We start from the raw sequence: 21,233 nt of genomic DNA, 5'->3' as shown, positions 1-21,233 counted from the left end.
GTTTGCACCTAGAGACGATTCTCTACTGATGAACAGGATCACATGGCCAGAAGTATAGTGCCCTCTAAAAGTATTGGGACAGTGAAGTCAGAATGGCTATTTTTGCAGTATTCTCCAGCAATTCAGATTTGAATTTAAAAGTTTAATACGAGACAAAATTACAGAACGTCACCTTTTATTTCTGGTTCATTCTATGCTTGTATGTTGTACTGTTTTAGAATAATAGCACTTTTTGTGTTCATTTCCCTCATTTCCGGTGAGTAATATGTATTGGGAAAATTGGCTGCCAGGTGTGTCTTATTGGTCAGGTGTTTCCTGTTGCATCGAAAAGATGTGAATATGTAATGTTGGATTTAGCCTTTGCTCTTTCCTTTGTTTGCCTTTGGAATCAGAAGGCCTGAACTAACATGAAGACTAGAGAATTGTCTGTGACAGAAAAGCAAGCAATTTGGATGCTGAAAGAAACTAAGAATTCAATCAAAACCATAACAGAAACTGGGCATGGCAAAATGAACAACTTGGAGTATCTTAAAAAACGGAGAAACCATTGGTTTACTTAGCAATTGGCAGTTACCAGGCTGGCTGAGGAAAACTGGAGCTAACGGTAGAAAAATTCAGAGCTATGAAGAAAAACTCAAAATAAAACTCTTGCTGAAATCGCCAACAATCTCCACAGCGCATGGGTAAAGATATCATGATCTACTGCTCCCAGAAGACTTTGACAGCAGAATTATAAAGGCTGCTTGCAAGATGCAAATCTCTCATCGGCACCAAAAATAGAAAGGCCAGATTACAATTTGCTAAAAAAAACATAGATGAGCCAGTAGAGTTCTGGAACAAAGTGTTATGGACAGATAAGACAAAGATAAACCACTATGAAAGTGATGGAAGAGTGCATGTGTGGAGAAAGAAACGAAATGCCGATGATCCAAAGCATTTCACTTCATCTGTGAGACGCGGTGGACGTAGTGTCATGACTTGGGCAGGCATGGCTGGCTTTGGAACTGGCTCAGTCATTAATTGATGATGTAACTAATGAGTATAGGAATGAGTTCAGAAGTATACAAAAACATTTTGTCGGTGCATGTACAAGAAAAAGCCTCCAGATTAATTGGCTGGTGCTTCATCATGCAATAAGAAAATGACCAAAAACACCATCAACACAGCCAAGGAGTTCATCGGGGGGCAAAGTGGAAAGTCTAAACTGGCCAAGTCAATCTCCTCATTTGACGATGAAACACAAAGTAGTAGTATTATAAAACCTTAAAGCATGTATTTTCTAAAAAAAAAGTATTGCGATTTTAACTTCACGGTCCTCCATATTGGTGGAGGGCACTGTATATACAGAAGGTTAGGAGGCACAAGAATCTTCACCAGATAAATGCTTATAGTAAAGATGCGAAGGATGTCTTAAGTGGAAAACATGTCCATAGGATAGCTTGTGAGGCAAGTTGACTTTTTCCAAGTAGCATGAAAGGAAAAATTGGTTCTAAAGTTATGCAATGATTGTCTCCGTGGGAGCCCTGCCAACTAAATGATTATAGAAATAGAGGGGCAATTAACTTAGTCTGACAAAAGGAAAAATCCGGCCAATAGCACAGCAGCATTTCCTCCTATCTCCACACCTTCAAAGGTACCAAGGTTAACAAATTGGTAACCAAGGCTACACAATATCCCCTAAAATGAGGTCAGACTCCTAGAATGGTGGAGCAATAGGACCTCATCAATAGCAGCACTCTCAGCCAGACTTGGACAACTAGATCCCTTACTGCTGCAGCTAAAGGCCTCAATTAGAGACATCCCTTAACGGAAGCACTAGGCAAGAGCAAGGCAATTCCTTGTTCAGAATAGTGGAGGAAAAACAATGGTTTCTAAAATGTTACCACTTGTATCTCCTAACACATGGGAGGGGATCCGTTTTTTCAGTTTATCATAGGACCAGGTGAAGGTGGTTTCCTGTTGAAGTAAACTTTAGTCTTTTATTCATAATATTATGGAACTTTCTAATGCTTTAAAATTTGGGGTAGCTAGTGCAAGTCATTTAACATGTTGGGCAAACGGGTAATGTGGTTTCCTCATCATCTGCGGTTTCCAATCTTGCATATGGGTTGTGCAGCATATTCCTTTTGAAAAGTGATCACACCAGCTCAAATAACTCTCTCTGAGATTTTGGCACTGCTACACAAGTCACCCTGTGGGTCAGTCAGTGCTCCATCTCTCCGTTTAAAAAAAACAAACAAACAGCCTTCAGTTTTGTTCGCTGACAGAAAAAGGTCCATCATTTCACATTGCTGCTAGAGAGGAAGCTTTTGGGCAATTTTTTTTTGTATTTTTCAACTGCTCTCTGGGTAACCTCATTCCGTTTTCAGGCTGTTTCTTTTCTTTAAACAGAAACACAGTTTCTGTTACTCACCTTGCAGCCACTGACAGTTATCTTGGCTTTTCTTCTACCGGTGCTGATCTGAAGAAACTTGACAGAACGTATGGCTCTTGCATACAGATGGAATAAATCCTTATTCCCATCTGCTGTTTGGCTGAGCTCAGTGCTTTAATCCCAGACTGGTAGGTGACCATTACCTTTCTTTCCACAGGATATTTGTATATGAGAGAACAGGGCACTCTTGTTCAGTTATTCAATTAAAGAAATTAGTAAGTCTCCCTTTGTTTTTGAAAGTGAAATATACATTAACAAACGTGCTTGATTGTTAATGATATAGTGCCTTCTTTATACACTGTTCATTTTTCCATTGTGCTCTGCCTTCCACTGAGAAAAAGATTTCACCTGGTGACTATTCATACAGATGGAATTCAGGAAAACATGCAAGGAGCTCCTGTCAGATTCCTTGCAGGTCCGTCCCACAAGGAGGAGCTTACTGAAGGTGATTTGCAGTCTTAAATACAGCAGATTTAGCTTATGGAATTGAATACTTTTGTACTGGTTTTGCTTGGGGTATTGTCCAAGCTCACAGGTGAACAGAATTGGCCATGTGGGGTGTAAATGAGCAGAAAATCTTGCAGAGTGAGTAACACCTATTTGCAGTATGAAATGTTGAAGAACTTGTCTGCCACTGCTTCAGTATGTAGGGTTGGGGTGTGTTGCTGGGGTCTGTAAATCCCTGCTTCCTCAGAGCTCAACTAAAGTGGTAGTAACCATTAGTCATCGGGCCTACAAGTGGCTGGGTGTGGCACTTTGCTAGTCTGCACACTTACACAGGCACGCTCAGAGAGCACTGAGCTTGCCTGACCTGGCTGCTGCAGATCTGCCAGACATCTGGGCTGCTGCCAGCCCCTCCCTGAAGCTGCACAACAGAGGGTGACTCATCACTGGGAGCCTCCCATGCTTAAGAGCACCCAGGCTTTTCTCCACCGCTTACCCTGCCTTATTCAGCAGTCCAGGCCTCCAGGTAAAACATTGTCTGCAATTCAGGAAAAGGATGATGTATTAAATTGTATGCAAGGCTAACATAACTGTGCCTAATGAGACATTTGCAATGTTGAGTTTTAGTTAATACCATAATGGTTTGTTTTTACACTGAAAACAAAATGTATCTCCATATCAGTAAGGCTCGATGCATGATCATTTTCAGAACATATAACAGCCTTTGTGTATGGCTGTTGTGAATACCATTGTGACAAAGGTCTCATTAAGATTTTTCTAAAAATACTTTAGATTTAAAGCTTACTGCCACCTAAAACTAATTTGGACTAGTTCTGTTATTTTTATTAAAACATTCCACATCATCTTAAATTTAAAAAGTTTGAATGAAGCAGTTATGATGCCTTTGGATACTGCGTGTAGGCATATATCTGTGCTGCATACAAAATATTTTGGAAGCATCTGCAATTTTACGTTGCTTGAAGTTATTTTAAATATTTGTAGGATACATTTTTTTATCAAAATACATCATCTCTGTACATTTTAAAATGAGTATTTTAAACAAAGTTTTTTTTAGTGAGCTGGTGTTACGGAGCAAACCAGGAAATGAATGGAGGTTGTAAAAAGCATGGAATGAGCAGGATTCCATTGTCGCAAATTCTGGAATTCTTCAGTGCCTTCTCCCTTTGTCTGCCACTCTTCCCCCAGAAAACCAAACAGTGGGTAACCCTGAAGTGGCGCCATTTCTGTGGCATTTCTTTTAAATTACAAGTCTTATTCCTATCCACATTCCAGTAATTAAATGAAACCTTTTCTAAGATGTTTACAAGACATCCTTCTAGCAAAATGCGGCAAAGCTGAAAGGATGAGTGGCTGAAAATGTGCCTTCTTGGGTCACTTTGCTTTAATGGATTCTTTCGGGTAAGAGGAGGTGTATATTTTGAGTGACAGATGAACTTGGAATGTGGAATAACTTCAGCAAAGGGGAAATCCAGCGTGAGTAGTAAGCAGAGAATAGCCGCTCAGTGATCCAAATCCTGTTGGCTGTTTCACCAGAATTGATTCCCTCCACCTCAAGAGCACAGCAAGCAAAGAGAGGCTATTTTCGTCTCCCTCTTGGGGGGGTGTTTGCTGGTTGCCAGCCTGGCCAGGACTGGTAGAAAGGCCAAGAGGTTTAAGGCTGATGAAATTAATGACGCTGGCCTTCCAGACCAGTTTTTGTTCAGTTCCCGTGATCATGCGTTAGAGACTGGATCCATAGGCTCGTTTTCTAATAGATGCTTTTGAAGCCCACGGTAGACTTCTATGGTTTTAAGTCTTCTACATCTTCCCTTCTGAATTTGGAGAATGGAGATGGAGCTTGTTGGTTATAGCTGAAAGCTGCCTTGGTGACATTGCTTTAAAAGATGTTAATAGTTTTTGTGCGTGCCAGGCATGAACACTGAATTCTTTGTGTACTTTAGTGAAGCTGTGTCTGACCAAATATTTGGGACTTATGGGAAATTTAGTCTGAAGGCTGAACAGAAGCCAAACATTAGTGAAACAGTTTACAGTAAACTCTACTTTTTGGCTTTAACTCGGTGGGTCAGCTGCTCTTTGTACTGGAATGCTTCTCATCTCAGTTATCTCGCGCATTTGTTCCTTCACCATATTAACAAGCTCATTGTTATGTCTTTCTCGGAAAATGATGGCCTTGTATCTTGACTTCCTTCGTGTTCGTTTTTATTCCATATTGATGTCTGAAATAGTAACTGAAGAATAATTATTAGTTGTGATAGTAAAATCTTAAAAGCGTTTGTATACACGTTCTGATTAGGGCTTTGAGTTCAATGTACAGTACATGAACTTTAGGACTGACTGGAGTGTCCAGGTGTGGCGGCCATGTGTCCCTGGAAACTGGTTCATGTGTAACATGAGGTAGTGACCAGTTCAAGCTTCCTGCTAAAAATGATCCATGATGGGTAGAGAAAAGGAAGTGCCAAAGCTGTTACCTCCATGTGTGAGATTTGTTGATGGCCCTGTACCCTCTGTCTGCTAGGTATTCTAACTTTTCTACAGCATTTTTCTTTCGACATTGAAATGTTTGCTTTTTGATCTGGGGAAGTCTTCGGGGTTCTACTGTGCAGATCTGATGCTTAAAGTTTTTCCTTTTAATGAAGCTTTACGTCTTTAAAGGAGTGTGAATTCTGTGATGGCAAATTAGCTCAGACATATCCCTCAGCACTGACTGCTACAAAAAACTCAACAGGAGACGTTGTATTAGCAATTCTGATTATGTCCATTCACTTGTAACAGGCATTTTTTCTTCTGGATAATCCATATTCATTAGTCCTTGATCCTAATCTGTCTTAACAGTTCTGAACTGGAAAGACTGATGTGTTGGAGTTTTGAAAGGCTTTTTCTACAGAGGTGTTTTTCTTTTGCAGTTGCCAGCGTCCTCGGAAGCTGCTTGCAGACGATGCCCGACGGCCATTTCTAGGAGGCGCTACCGCTGTGGTGTGATGCCCTTCCTGTTCCCGCGTCTGTCTGGGGAAGTCCAGCTCGGCTGATGTTTGCATCGGTGTCCAATACAGAGGAAAAACGGCTTGCGTCCTTTTCCCAGAATTCCCTGTGGGGAGCTGTAGACGGTGGCCCCCCGTCTCTGAAGTCTGGAGCTCTTCGGAGGAAGACGGAGGTGGAACAAACAAAGACTTTGGCTTCCACACTTGAGAACACTACCAATTTCTTCCCTTTCATCATATTGCATACTTTTCCTTAACCTGTTGCTTGTTGTTCTTTGAGCTCTACCAGTCAGATAAAGGGGTTCATCCCAGCGGTCAGCCAATCGGACAAAATGGCAAACAACACAGCGGACCACCCCCCAGGGAACTCTGTTGCCGAGGGCAACCATGAGGGGGAGTTTGGCTGCACAGTAATGGACCTCCGAGAGCTGATGGAGCTGAGGAGTGGTGAAGCCGTTGCCAAAATCGGTGACAAATTCGGTGATGTTCAGGGACTCTGCCGTAGGCTGAAAACATCACCCATAGAAGGTAAGAAGCTTTGACTTTGATGTATCATTCAGGGCCAAAGTGCCCCCTGGCCTTAGTAGTATCTAAAACCTGGAGGCACTGAATTAGCATAATACATAAAAGTAACATTCTTATGCATTGGTCAACCTGTTTTACAGGTAGTGCAGGATTAGGTGTGTTTCGCCAGGAGCCTTTCACCATGGGCAGCTCAGCAAACATTGTTTAAGTCATGGATGGACAACACCACAGTTGTATGAATTTCATTTCACCTCTGAACACATTGACCGAAATAATCAAACTAATAATTTAGACACGACATCTCATCTCCTGTTTGCTTTCCCTGCAAATACAGTACCTCCCATACTTCTCTTTTAGGACTGTCACGCCCTGAATTAGGCTATTGACCACTTAAGTACAAAAAAGGCGCCATGGCTGGTAAATGATGCCCCTCTCTCAAAAGCTGGGGTCACAGGTTCTCTCCTAGAGAGCTGCTGAAACTTGTATTTATAGAGAACTGCAGTTTTTATACAGAAAAAGTGTTTGTGTAACTTAATAACAATTAACAAAATACCTTTGAAGCAGTTACTTGACATGTTTATTTGCTGCTTTTTGTGGAAATGGCCTTTTAAATCTAGGCATATGGAGTAAAATACAAACAAAACCCCACATTTCTGAATATGCACTTTTATTAATGAGAGGGAAGATTTCATTTGTTCATTTAAATGTGATTGTAAAGCTGATATTTCAGACACTATGACTTAGCCGAAAACCTTTTAAGAAGTATGAACAAGTGGTTCACTGTAAATATTTAAATATGATTTTCAGGAAAGGCCCACAATCTTGTATTTGATCAAGCAGTTAGAAAAATGGATGGATTCAGCAGAAGTCTACCTGGAAGAGTCTGCTTTGCCTGAAGTCGGTTTCTAAATGCTTTTAGACGTCCCATTGACAGGCATCCAGTTTAAAGCTAATGGGCTAGCTGGTAAGACTACTGCTGAATTTCTCCCTCGACATTCAAAGTTTTAGCTCTGATGTGTTGTGCTGTTTCACCTGAGCTGTCGTTGCTTCCACTTTGACACTGTGCAAGTCCCTGCAGCAGGGCCTGTGGCATATAGACACTCTAACAACCTGCAGTCACAGACCTCACTCCAGAGTAACTAAACTATACAAACAGGGCTTTGAGACTTTGCCCACAAGCAAAAATAGACTGCAACTGCCACTGAAATGTCAAATTTATTTTTCATCTCCTCACACCTCTGAAGTCGAGCAGGACTAGGCCAGTCTGGCAAGATGCTTCAGCTGTTTTATATAGTATACAAATACCAGTGTTATTAGTAAGGAAAATTCCTTTTCAGCATTATCTGTTCTAATAGGCCTAAAAACTCTAAAGCATTCTTTTAAAATGTCCTTTTAGAATTAATTTTTTTCAAATTCCCAAATGTGTTCTTAGGCCACGAAGAGCTAGGACTCCCCATGCACTTGGAGCTGATAGACTACCACAACACCCAGCGGTGCAGCAAAAATGCCATGTTGTTCAAATATTCCAGATATTTATATGCACGTGTTGAACACCACCTTGTTCTGATGTTTTTAGCCTTTTTCAGGCAATTTGTAGCTTAAATAGGGAAAATGCTTTTAAACAGGAAAAAAATAACCAACCTGAATCGGTCCTACTGGAAGATGAAGGTTTACACAGCTGTAGAGATCAGAAATGACCAGGTGTTTGCCTAGATGGTAAGGAATCAAACCCTGAATCCATGTTGGTAACACTCTGCTCAGTGACATGAAGGCTTAATGTGATTTTTAATTCGGTGTCCTTCATTAAGATGCAGTTTCATCTCCATTTCCAAATAGTAATTGCATATTCTTTGTTAATCAGAGAAACGGTACTAGATATTTACTGAGAAGCGTGACCAAAATAATCTCCAGTGCAAGCCGGCGTGCTCATGTTTGGCATTCTCTGCACAAACGGCACCGGTCAATCAATGCATAGGCTTGTCTGCAGTGGGGCCTGATGCAGGACTAAGCTTCCTGCTTTTGGCCAGGCTATCCTTGGCTTAAGACGACGGTGTCTTATGCAAATAAGCTCAGCTATAAAACTCCTGGTCAGAGCAATAAGACGGCAAACAGATTTAAGTTCACGGCTCTCCATAATCCCACATTAACGGTAACGCTTGAGGTGGAGTCTGAGCTGCAGAGATCACTGCAACTTAACGGCGTGCAGCGAGTCTAGAGTGTGTGGCTCAGTGCGGCACCTCGGGGCAGGGCAGCAGGGTGGCAGTGCTGGGGGTGCGAAGAGTAAAATTCTTTTTCATACTTGTCATGACCTGAAATTAGCAGTAAAGTGGGAGGTGTAGCTGCACACAAAATCCAAAACACCGGTTTTATCACTGGGCTGTAACAGGAGTGGTGCACATGCGGTTCAAATGCAAGCTAATGAAATTCTAGGCGCCAAAGATATTTTTAAGATGTGTATAGCTTTAAGGCAGTGTAAAGCAAGAAATCTGCTTGTGTGAGGTAGTCTGTAAGTTTTCAGGACTAAATATCACCAATTTCATGTTTCCCTGTTATGTGTATGTGTACACTTTTTTTTATGTATGCCAGCTTTTCGATGAGACTTCACCTGCTTTAACGTGGAGCAACTGGCCAGGCAGCAGGGGCAGACGTCAACGGTGCGCTGGCCCAGCCTGCCGCAGTGCAGATAAATGCCAAGGCAATGGAGTGATGCTGGCTGGCCGGGGCCGTTGTAGCAGGCTAAGCTCTTAAGGTGATTGAGGAAGTTGGGCCTGTGTGGTTAGGGCAGAGTAATTGGTTGAAGGTGTTGCAAGGGAATGACGAGCAGTGATGGACAGTCTAGGCGGATAGCACACTTATTGTGGTCACTGGACCGTGCGGGCGAGCTGCGGCTTGAACTGAGCGGGGAAGCAGGAACACAGGACGCTGCCGCAGTGCTTGAACTTCTGAGCCTGCTGCCTCAGTTGATTTCTGTCAGTGAACGGTTCACAGTTAAAGGAGAACTTCCTCCCATTCCCTGTCAGCCCTCAAGCCAGACTGCACATTACCGTATTGGTACAAGAGCTCCCATCATGCAAGACGCTACAGTGTCTACTAGTCCTTCTGTGAAGATGCGGTTTAGATTTAACCCCTTCAGTCACCACCTTTTGTGGTGAAGTACAGTGAGAAAATACCTCAGCTTTGAGTGCTTTGGTGTTGACAGCTTTGAGCTGCAGGACAGGTTGAGAGATCTGCAAGTCCATTATTATCCAGACATCTAAAGATTTTGTTCAACCTGTATGCAACCTATATTCTTTAATTGTGAAAAAACTCCAAGATATGAAGCACTCCTTAAATGGTGGTATTCTTTATTAATGGATCCAAAAAATATTAGGAAAGTGAAGCTCAGTTCAGGAGAGTAGTCTTCTGAACAAACTGCACACTTTTGGCAAAAATAACAGTTATGCAAGAGCTCAAATCTGTCTTATGTTAAAGTTAAAAAAAGACCTGAATGACCTGCCGTCATATAAATGTTTTGTGTTTTGGCGTCATGCTTAATTCTACCCTTCTGAAAACTTGAAAGGGAGACACAGTTTGTCCAATTTTGGATGTCCCATCTTCTGGAGATTTTTTTTCTTTTAACTTTATATTGATGAAATGGTGTTGACAAGTACACCGTTTTCTTTCATCTTTTGTTTTTACAGTTGCACTTTTTTTAGAACTATTTACACTGTGTCCGCAATGGTGAGGGTTAAATGTGTAAATATTTACTTATTCAAAGTACATTTTACTTCAAAAAGTGAGATCAGGTCTTGTGGGACTTAGTCTATCCAGGTGAACAAGTGGCTGGAGAGAGAGGGGAAGCCAGTCCTCACCTAAGCTTTACTTTGAGATTGGTCTTGTAATATTTCATACACAATATAATTTGTGAGATTCACAGTGAGAAAACCACCTGCAGAGTCCATCTCCCTGTTGGTACAGAGGTAATGACATAATGAATAAAGTATCACTAATTAAAAAAAAATTAAAAATACATTTGCTATAGAATATCTTTCGAAGAATCGCACTTGCACAGGGTGAGATGGTTCTTTGTGTTGCAAGCGTTTTTACAAGAATTAAATTATGCTAAGTGGGATAATTCAGATGCTCAGCAGCTGCTTAAATTTCTTGTGGCCCATGTATGTTGAAGCTCAGTGAGTCATGGAAAAGTCTTCTAATATATGATTAAAATATAAGGTGTGTGATTTTAATTAAAGAGTGCTGGGAAGGGTCTTTTAATTGCCTTTCTCTCTTTTTCTGATTAATTGAAAAATAAGGTTTTAATTAAGAAGAAAACTTGCATTAATTTTAACACTAATCATGCAAGCTTCAGAGATTGGCGTCTCTCTCTGCAACATTTCCACGTCTGGTGATGCGGCGTCATAGATGCATGTTAAGGTTATTGGAACAGCTGTCTACACATTGTCCTATTCAAGTCAAGGCTTTTTCATTGGCCTTTGTGCAATGCAAAGAACAACACTGCAAACTCTACAATTAGGTTTGCTCTTTTCAAAGCCTCTTTTATTTATATATATACTTACACCATAATGTAATAAAACATCATCCTCTTGCCCATAATTTGCTAGTTAACAGGTTTAGAATCTACAGGATTCCTATTAAGTTGATTTCAACCTGTTAAATATGAATCATATCATATGAATAATTAAAAATAAGAGGTGACCAGTTGGCTTTTATTAGGATTTCATCCAACCTTTTCTTGAAGGATCCTGTGACTCATCTCCAGCAATATGGCCAATCAGCTTGTTCCATACTCCCACAACTCTTTGTGTATAGAAGCACCACTTGTACTCAGTTTCAAAAGCACTATGCTGTTTACACTTCTGTTTGCAATTGAAGAGTTATGTTATGTGTTTCTCTTAACTTACAGCCTGCTTTTCACTTGCTTAAGGCCAGCAGCATATCAACAATGCCTGATTGCAATTGAAAAATTAAAACTAATGTCCTTAAAATCTAATGTAACTGTTTATCAAAAGACTAAATATTTTGTCACATTTCACTAAAAATTTTTGAAAGGAAGACAAGTTGTTTTATGGAAACAATTATTATTGTAATCAATCAGAAGTTATATTTGGACAGGAGCTGCACTTCTGTTATTGGTGAAGTGGGTTGCCTCTTGTGTGTTTAGTAGCTTCCATGTTATACAATTGCAAGGAATTAATAATATTGTGATTACTACTGTATTTTATAATACATTTATAATATAATGGGGCAGAGTGGTGGCACTGTGGCTAAGGATCTGCGCCTGTGGCTGGAAAGTTGCTGGTTCAACTCCTGTGGCTGGAAGAGGAGTCCTACTCCGTTGGGCCCCTGAGCAAGGCCCTTAACCCCAACTGCTCCAGGGGCGCTGTACAATGGCTGAGCCTGTGCTCTGACCCCAAGCTTCTCTCCCTTTCCATGTACCTGTGTCTCATGGAGAGCAAGTTGGTGTATGCGAAAAGATGAATTCCTAATACAAGAAATTGTATATGGCTAATAAAGTGATCTTATCTTAATGGTAAACTCTCGGCTGGCAGAGGAGACCAAGTATCAAAGCTGGTTTAAATTTTAGGAGGTAAGTGTGTTACTATTTTAAGGTGTCCACTGTTAGTTTATTTTCTTAGAAAATAATACACAGAACAGGCACCTTGGTAAAGGTACTTTTGTCTGTTCTGCCAGAATGTGATTGACAGTTATTAATTAACAAGCTGTAACTAGGCAACAAATCACAAGTGGTTTCAGATCAGCAAACTGCTCATACTTAATGTCAGTGTGTTAGTAAATGGCTCCGTGACCTTGCAGCTGCCCAGGTGTATTTTATTCCTGGTAAGTGTGCAGAGGTCAGAAGAACACCACAGGCGTGGCGGATGTGCAGAAGTGGTATATCATTCATTGACATATCCAGTAGTGGAAAACATTCAAGCCTTTATGTATGATCTTTTTCATACGATACAAATACTGTACAGTAGATGGCGTAAGAAATTTGAAAGATTGATATCCATCACATTCAGTGCATAAAGCAAAAATAGTTTTTGTGTGTGTATAGCATTTATTAACATGCTGTATAGTACGTCAGGATTTGGGTGGGAGTGTGGTTGCATATATAATGAATATACAAAAAAATGTGTAAATGCAGATCCAGGTAGGGTGTAAGGATTTTTTTATTTCATTGCTTGAAGTCTACTTTCTCCATTGGATATCTCCCTGTTCGAAAGATCCTGGTGCCTCCTGCAGTTTTCTGATCAGTACAATCATGCAAAGCATGGAATTCAGTGTTCATGTACAGTCTTGCATAACTTCTTAATGGATCACATATGAGTGCAAGACCCAGGGGGTGTGTTTGCTTGTGTGTGCACAGGTATTTCTATATTTGTATGCCCTGAATCCAAGAACGTCCTCCGACAGATAGGAGCTCCTGAGAAATGGGTGCTGAGCTTTTCCTCACAAGTCGCACTGTTTTTTTTTAATCCAGATGGTGTCCTCTGAAAATGAAAGTGGCAAACCTGTTTACTAGAGTCCTTATTTCACCCTGTGTGAAGTTTGGAATAAAATAGAATAAGCCAGCTGGAGGTTCTCGCAAATAATGATACACAAACGTGTGTGCACTGTGCCTTGTGTTTGTATTGTTGTAGATAGTGTGTTTGGGTGGAGGTGACAGGAGGTGGGTAGAGACTTAGAAAGAGTTGCTGTCGCATGGTTTCAGTTCAGTGATGTGAGGCTGGCTGACGAGCTGACCGAGGGAATTAGAGCCTTGGCATATCTCCAGCAGGGTCTGTGCTTATGCTGCCCATATGTTCAGGACCCATAAGACCTCTGTGGTGGTTTGGAAAGAAAAAAGAGCATGCTGGGAAAGGTGACTCCTCCAGCTCGTGGGTGTGTCCTTTTAAGGTGGAACCATGTTTTCTCTCACCCTCCCCTGCTGGATTCTGTGTAATTTGATTTTTTTAAGGTAGCTCTGTTGTTTCAAGTGCTCTAGCTTCAAGCTACTGTCTCCTCTTTTAATAGGGAAACCACGCAAAAACAAATCGCAACAGGTTCTCCCATGTTGTAGTGATGTGCTACTCTGTATTTTTAATTATTAGGGAATTTAATATGAAGAAGGATTTTACTGAGAGCTTTTTTTTTCCAAAATGGTTCATAGAGCATAGTACACTATTAGGAACTTCAGCCTGTTGTTTTTGGCTCTCTTCCCAGCATCTCCAGCGCCGAATCCTCATTAATGATCTTTGAAATAGTTTATTCTCAGCCCTCCGCTGCTGTCAGTGTAATAATGTGCCTTTTAAACCCTCTGATCTCGAGTCATCCCGCACTGTCACCCTGAACATTAGCACTGAAGCAGTGTCTCGACACTCCAGTGCCGGCTCTCTCCCTGCTTGAGAACTGAACGCTGAAACAATCTGTTCTCGGCTTCGCATTTGTTAGGTTAGAGTAGAGTAATTGTATGTGTGTGTACGTAGATGTGAGACGGCAAAAAAGGGGGTCTGTGCTTTTAATATCACAATTAACTCGGCCTGCACAGTTTGTTAAATAGGATTGACGCAGATTTAAAATCATCCTGCCAGCAGCTGCCAAGTGCCAGCATCTAGGGGGCCATTTGTCGATTAACTCTTCCAAAGGTGTGAGCAAGAACTATTTTCTCCACATGAGAGGCTCACCGCAAGGCTCTGATCAACAGCTCAGTGTCCAGTGTCTTGTCAGTGCTTCTCTTTCTGTAAAATGGTGAAAGATGATACTAAATCATAGTCGGGCAAATACAATCAATCAGCCAGGTATGCCCATCTGAAGTGCAGGCTGAGCAGACCTATTTGTTAAATATTAACTTTGCAACAAATGTGTGGCTGAGTGCTGCATCGTGACTGTCAGTCGTCTTCACAAATATTCCACAAACTGTGAGCCTTGATTTCTCATGAAAGGCCTTTATTGTTGTTTTCTCTCAGTCCTGGTTCTCATAGTCCTCGTGCTTTTGATTCTTCAGTCTCCTTAAAGTATCTCAGCTTCACAAATCATTTAGTCTCCGAGCCTGAAGCACTGTAACAGGCCATTAACGTCAAATAAGCGATGCAGGGAAAGCGGATGAATGCCACCATAAAAAAAAAATGCATTTTGACTTGCTTGTCCCTTTTGTTCTCAAAGCAGAGCTGGTATCTGAGAAGCTTGTTGGGAAGTACTGTGCAAGCCCTGAATATTTCATTATTTTAAGAAATGGAACTTAGGAAAGGATGCAGGTGGAACTGAATAGTTTTTCCCATCCCTGTAATCGCATGCATGCCCAAGTTTCACTTGGAAATGGGGCTGTCTCTCTATAGATGGACAATGGTGGGTGACTAGAATCGCCAATGTGCAGAAAGCAGGGGTACAGTTTTGAACAGCAAACTACTCCTCCCTATCTGATCACTGTTTGAAGTGCCATCTAGTCCTGCCCAGCATTATAAGCGAGCAATCAAAGGGGGGAGGGCATTTCTTTGTCCACCTTAGTCAGTAGTCTGACAAAATATGCCATATTTGAATCTACGTTGTCGAATCACAGTTGTTAGAGCCAAGTGGAATTTTCATAATTCTATACTGGGATCTTGAGAACTAGCATAGGTGCTGGCAGTGTTCTCCTGTTCTGTAGAGTTTGTAGTGTACTATCTCTTGCATGTACCTTCACATGCACAGCCTGGTCACAGCATGTGTACATCTTCTATCCACCCACTCACCAGTGTCGGCTCCCCAGACTCTATCCTGGAAGCACAGAGTGTAAAGCAGGACTGTCTTCTGGAAGGGGGATATCAGTCCATTGCAGGGCATGTGTACACTCTCACAGCGACCGTTCAGAGCTCTCAGTTAACCAACCAGCATTGTCACTTGTAGAGAGGAAGAAACTGGAACCTGCATAAATCACTTTATTTCGTCCAAGTTTCCGGCTGTGTCAAAACTGTACCACTGAGAAACAGCTGTTCCTCTGGTGACTGCCACACATGATTGTCCCTTTGCTCCAGGTACCCCTGCAGATCCTTATGTCTTTTTTTCCTTTATTTTCCGACCTGTTTGTTCCAGTATGTTATTGTGAAATGCCCTCGTCTGTATACATGATTTGGGAATGACACAGTGGTCTGCAGATGCTACTTTACAGCCTGCAGCAGTCCCACTATTTTCTGGTTGGTAATCACTTTAAAACCTACTTTCAACATTGTGCACCTGTTTTGGAGGCATGTAGAGAGATTCTAGTGTAAACCATAGTTGAGGCTGTTTTATACAAAATACAATATTTATTAACTAAGAAAGTAATGCTTTATGACACTGTTTTAATCCATTTTACTTATCCTTCTCATTTATAATTAAACTACTTCAGTATTAGCTAAGACGTCTTCTGGATCTAGTGTTTTTTTTTATTTACAAATTTTATCTTGTTAAATAAAAATATTAAAATTCTTTATATAGAGCTAATGGGCTTGATCCTTGGTCCACCTGGCTGAAAGGACTGATCTCTCTGATCCCCTATCAAAGGGTCTGGTCAGTGGCGCTGCCCTGCCAGTCCCTCCTTTCAGTAATGAGACCTGGCCCTTTTCCACACGAGCCTGCTGTTTGCTTTATTAGACAGTGGTGCGTGCGAAACAGCTTCCCGGAATAACGGCAGTACTTTCAGCTGAGAAAAATAAAACAACTTGACAAGCGGAGACGAGGAAGGAAGGGGACGTGGGGAGGCAGTAGCACTTGATGATAAAGGCAGCCATCTCCTTGAGTCGTCCCACCCCCTCACCCCTCACATGTGACGGTGTATCATGCAGAAACCTTACTCTGCTGCAGGCGGGCATAACAGTGTGGGCCTGTTTGCAGAACAGCCTTCCCAGCCTGTCTCTGCAGAGGATACTGCTGTGCCTGCCTTGCTTTCATGCACGACATTACTCTGGGCAAAAAAAATGAATTATTAGACACGAAGTTCAATTCACTTTTTGCTTTGTTTTCCCCCTCCTACATGTTCTCCTGGTTGAAGAGGCAAGTCACCATTGTTGTGGTCCTTCCTGTTCAGGATATTAAAAATGGCTGTGCTAAAATGTTTGTTCATATGCCTCTATGCTGCTTCAGCATTTGTCTGTGGAAATTCCTGTATTTTCTCCCTCAAATTTCTTTAAAATGAAAATCAGAAGAAAATCCTACTTGGGAAAATTTAGAAGTGGATAAACATTTGAATTTTAGGCTTAAGGCACATATGGTGTCATGTGGATTACGGACAGATATTAGCTAGCATGAACTAGTCTGAAATGTGTGGCTGTTTCCATCAAAAGACGTGTTGCAGAGTTTAGATTCCATGATAGTTAAGGGCATTCCAACAATTATTGTTGTTCCTATGCACAATACATGAGAATCTATGCACTGTGTTGAGTACTGTATGTCACGAATGAGACAAAATCAGTTGAAGACATGTACATCGGTGTCCCACAAGCTAATGCACAACAGATGCTGTAACCACCTGCTGCCTGAAGGTTGACCTTCATTTAAGTGCCTGAATTTAAAACTGAAATCTTTGTTCAGATGTTAGCGATTCCTCCTGGCACTTTTTTCATCTAGAGCATTGCTTCATAGAGATGTGTGGTTTAAAGTAAAGGTGTGCTTGGCGATTTCCTTAACTATTTGCTTTTCCATTTGATTCTGAAAAAACATTTAATCAAGTGTCTCAGACTCAGTTCCTGGAGGGTCTTGTCCCTCCTGGTTTTTGTTCCAATCTTAGTCAAGCAATTTACATAATTCTCATTTAACTCTGAAAATTAACTGAAAAATCGTGGGGTGTTTTTTAAGGTGTTTCACAATTGACTACACAAGACAAGTATATTTGTTAAAGGTACTGTACAGTTTCATATCAATCACAATGGAGTGTGGTTTGAACTGTTAAGATTACGTAATTGGATAAATTAGCTAATGATTAGATAATGCAATTGATAATATGGTTGGAGCAATGCAGAAACACTAGGCTTTTCAGGACCTGAGTTTGACTTCCTGAATTAGACAGTATATCTCATTGAGTCTATCTAGAACGAGACAGCACAACTCCCGTCCTGAGGGTTTGTGTTTTTTTCTTTTCACCTGACCGCTTAATTGCCCACATTAATTCATTAATTGCTTAATTGGACACATTGAAGCCTTTCCTTATAATTGAGAAGCAGGAGACTTAGAGAGTTGTACAAACCTTGCTAGACAGTAGTGCACGGTTCCCGAGGGCTGGGATTGAACTCTCCCAAATTGCGAATTTTTAAATTCTGAGCTGCTTTGTTTTAATTCTTGTTGTTCCTTTTGCATGCCTTGACTCTGGCCGTAGAGGAGAAACATGAATGGTAATTTGTTTACCTTCCTACCAGGAGGTAAATGAAAACCACGCCTCTCATTCTTGCAGGTGGCTTACAGTGTATGTTCTTTTGTGTCCCCAAGGCCTCTCGGGTAATCCCGTGGACCTGGAGAAACGGCACCAGGCATTTGGGAAGAACTTCATTCCCCCGAAGAAAGCCAAGACCTTCTTGCAGTTAGTGTGGGAGGCTCTGCAGGATGTGACTCTCATCATCCTGGAAGTGGCTGCCATTATCTCCCTTGGACTGTCCTTCTACCACCCCCCAGGGGGCGACAGTGAACGTAAGTGTCTGGCGAGATGGTTGAAGGTGCATGTTGGTCTTACTTGCAAGATTTTGCCTGAAATCCAGACCACCTGGCATGCATCTGACATCTCCAAACCTTTTCCTGGCAAGCCCAGGTCTTCTGAAAAACATTTCTAATGACTTATTTTAACCAATTAAATTTATTTTAGTCACTTATTGAAGTCCACATTAAAAGCTTGAAGAAATGGGGTACTCTAGGATGACCTTTCCCAATCTGTGTGTCTGTGACTCAGTAGTTAAGTCATGTCTGACTCTCTTGGCTCAGACCTGCAGAAGATGCAGATATTCTTACCATTGTATAATTTAGCCATTCCCTACGTTGGCTCTGTTTAGGAAGTGAAATGGAATACCTTCATAGCATGTTTTGCCTGCATTTTGTTATTCAGATGAAATGTGGGGGAATCTTTTACCGCGTGGAGTGTCTTGTGGGACTGTTCCACCTGTGGTGTGCTTAAGGGGTCTTGTGCTGTGCTGTCGGCAGTGTGTGGCCAGGTGGCAGGAGGGGCAGAAGATGAAGGTGAGGCCCAAGCCGGGTGGATTGAGGGGGCGGCCATCTTGTTCTCTGTCATCATCGTTGTCCTGGTGACAGCGTTCAACGACTGGAGCAAGGAGAAGCAATTCCGAGGGCTTCAGAGCCGCATCGAGCAAGAGCAGAAGTTCACCGTCATCCGCAAGGGTCAGGTTATCCAGATTCCCGTGGCCGAGATCGTGGTCGGAGACATCGCCCAGATCAAATACGGTGTGTATCCGGTGTCCAGGTGTCCAGGTCTTGCTATATTAAGACCAGATTTTAGAAAATATCGTCACAACCTCATTAGATCTTAAAATACAGGTGACTTGAGGATTATTGAGACTTTACAAGGCAAATTGTACTTTTATATGTAGAGAAAATGCTGGTCTTTAAGATCTAAAATGTACCCAAACTCGTCCAGTGTTAATTGCACGTAGAAGAATGGACAGGAGGGCCTTATCAAGGCTAAGATTACAATTATAAGGTGGTTGTGTTTTCCGAGATGTCACAGAAAATCTGATTTATGCCATCCTGCAGGGGACCTTTTGCCTGCTGATGGCATCCTGATCCAAGGTAACGATCTGAAGATAGACGAAAGCTCGCTGACAGGGGAGTCTGATCACGTCAAGAAGTCCCTGGAGAAAGACCCCATGCTGCTGTCTGGTATGAATGTCTGGTTTTTATATCAAAGCTGTTATTCTTTCTTCAGTAGTGTTTGCTGTTGTCACCTTTACTGCCTAGTATTTTGCCTAGTAATATCTGTCATTAAGCTACACATGGCTCATGGATGTCTGGCCCTTGACCAAGCCTGGCTTCTGTCTTCGACTCGCAGGCACTCATGTGATGGAGGGTTCGGGACGCATGGTGGTCACTGCGGTGGGCTTGAATTCTCAAACTGGAATCATTTTCACCCTGCTGGGAGCAGGTGGAGAGGAGGAGGAGAAGAAGGTGAAGAAAGGTAAGCAGAAATAATGGAAGCAAATCTAATTCGACTGGATCGATCGATCGGTCTGTCTTTCTTTCATCTTTCTTTCATTCATTCATAGATCTAACAATTCATCATAATCTAGTCCCAAAGGTTTTTCACTATTTTGTCCCCCCAAATTACTTCAGTTTTTGCCCATCTGGACCTTTTGTACATCATGCTGATTAAAAGGTCTAATGGCAAAGCAAAACATGCATGTGTGCATGGCAGCTAGTTTTAATCACCTGCTCCCAACCCTGGCCTTTGTAATATGGATGGGATAATTGCCTGTGTTGGATTTGCTGCACCTAGTCCGTTTTGCAAAATTTTATGAAGGAACAAAGCCAAAGGGCTCAGTCCCCTGAGTGGAATGACATATTGCTGTTCTTTGAAACTTTGATTTTATGTCCTGATTTTGTGAGAATAAACAAGAACTTTTGGACAATACCTAAAACATACTGTATATTGCAGCATGCAAAAGAACCAAATAACATGCAACACAGAGTCCCGGTACACACTACGAGATATACACTGTAAAGCAGTGTATATGCTTGGTGAGCTTCTCAAGCTCGAGCACATGGCTAGATTTAGTGCCAATTCTGGGGAAGTTAGGAAAAAGCAGGAATTGCTTTATTTTCAGTTTGTGAAGGTTTGAATGAATCTACCTGTAATGATTTTCAGTGAAACCTTAAATCTCAGAACAATCATTAACCAATTGTAGGGATCTATATAAACTTATGTTTGTTTAATGTATTTTATGGTTCTATTTCACTCTTATTGTGTAGTGGGAATTTGATGGATGAATGACGAATGCATGACAGGTTTAGGATACATGGTCACCAAAGTCTAGCCTGTTTTAATATGGCTGAATGCTAGGCTTTCATAACACCTAAATCTAATTTCTAATTGTCTTTTGAACATATTCTTTTATTTCATTGCCTATGTTTGGTGTGAGTGAATTATAACCTTCTCCTGTGCCTAAAGGTCTATCTCTCCAGTTAAATAGGACTGTAAAAAAACTCCCTTACTAAAGCACCTCTGTTCCATTAAGCGGCAAGAATGTTGCTTAAAAGAGGTAATAACAGTAAAGTTTTAAAGGTTTATCAACTTCATGAAAAGAATGTCCCCCTACACTGTAGCTTCAGTCTCTCCTTCAGAGTGTCAGAGCATTTTTCCAAAAGACTACATTCAAACATTTTGCTTGAGGCATGTCATGAGTTTAGCCGTTATTAAAATTGCACTTCTTAGATAAGGTCATGTGCCTTTGCTTGTAAACATCCCTTTCCCTCCTCCCGTTCAACACACCGCTACCATCCCTAACCTGGCTCAGCTTCTTAAACAGCGGTTCAGCGTGATTGTGTTCCGGTTGACCGTAAAGTAACACCACATAGCCAGTAGCTCTGATTTACACTTTACCCATTTCTGTTCTGTTTTGCTTTGCTTTCATAAGTGCCATTTCCACAGGAAAAGATGGAGCCAGACCATAGTGCTGGAGCAGAGAGCTTTGTATAGATGTAATCATTAGGCTAGGAAAAAGAAATGGTACTAATGACATTTGGGGGGATAGAACGACATGGGCTGTAATTTGAAAACCCAGTTAAAGAAAGGCTACAGCCACACCTTCAATTTACAACTCACTGGTAAATAAGATCCTTGTTTTGCTGGGCTGCAATCAGCTGTTTCAGACATACTCTATATTATAGAGTCATTTTCTCAT

General features: G+C 41.5%; 1 protein-coding gene across 5 annotated transcripts in view; it reads left to right on the top strand.

Moving 5' to 3' along the window:
• The window catches only part of atp2b4 (ATPase plasma membrane Ca2+ transporting 4), a 96,598-nt gene that overhangs the window by 29,747 nt on the left and 45,618 nt on the right, over window positions 1–21,233 (top strand). For 4 of the 5 annotated variants that reach the window (XM_088920845.1, XM_088920847.1, XM_088920844.1 and 1 more), the window contains exons 2-6: window positions 5,803–6,405; window positions 17,821–18,018; window positions 18,523–18,780; window positions 19,090–19,215; window positions 19,385–19,510. In XM_088920845.1, coding sequence (XP_088776971.1) covers window positions 6,210–6,405; window positions 17,821–18,018; window positions 18,523–18,780; window positions 19,090–19,215; window positions 19,385–19,510 — 904 coding nt within the window. In that variant the 5' untranslated portion in view covers window positions 5,803–6,209. Of the gene's footprint in view, window positions 1–2,487; window positions 2,563–5,802; window positions 6,406–17,820; window positions 18,019–18,522; window positions 18,781–19,089; window positions 19,216–19,384; window positions 19,511–21,233 lie in introns of those variants that run through there. The other variant, XM_088920846.1, reaches the window with a different exon arrangement.

This window comes from Atractosteus spatula, chromosome 7 (assembly GCF_055471065.1).
Source record: "Atractosteus spatula isolate fAtrSpa1 chromosome 7, fAtrSpa1.hap1, whole genome shotgun sequence".
NCBI classification, from domain to species: domain Eukaryota; kingdom Metazoa; phylum Chordata; class Actinopteri; order Semionotiformes; family Lepisosteidae; genus Atractosteus; species Atractosteus spatula.
Note: the sequence above shows the minus strand (reverse complement) of the source record. Positions and strands in the feature narration are given on the sequence as shown.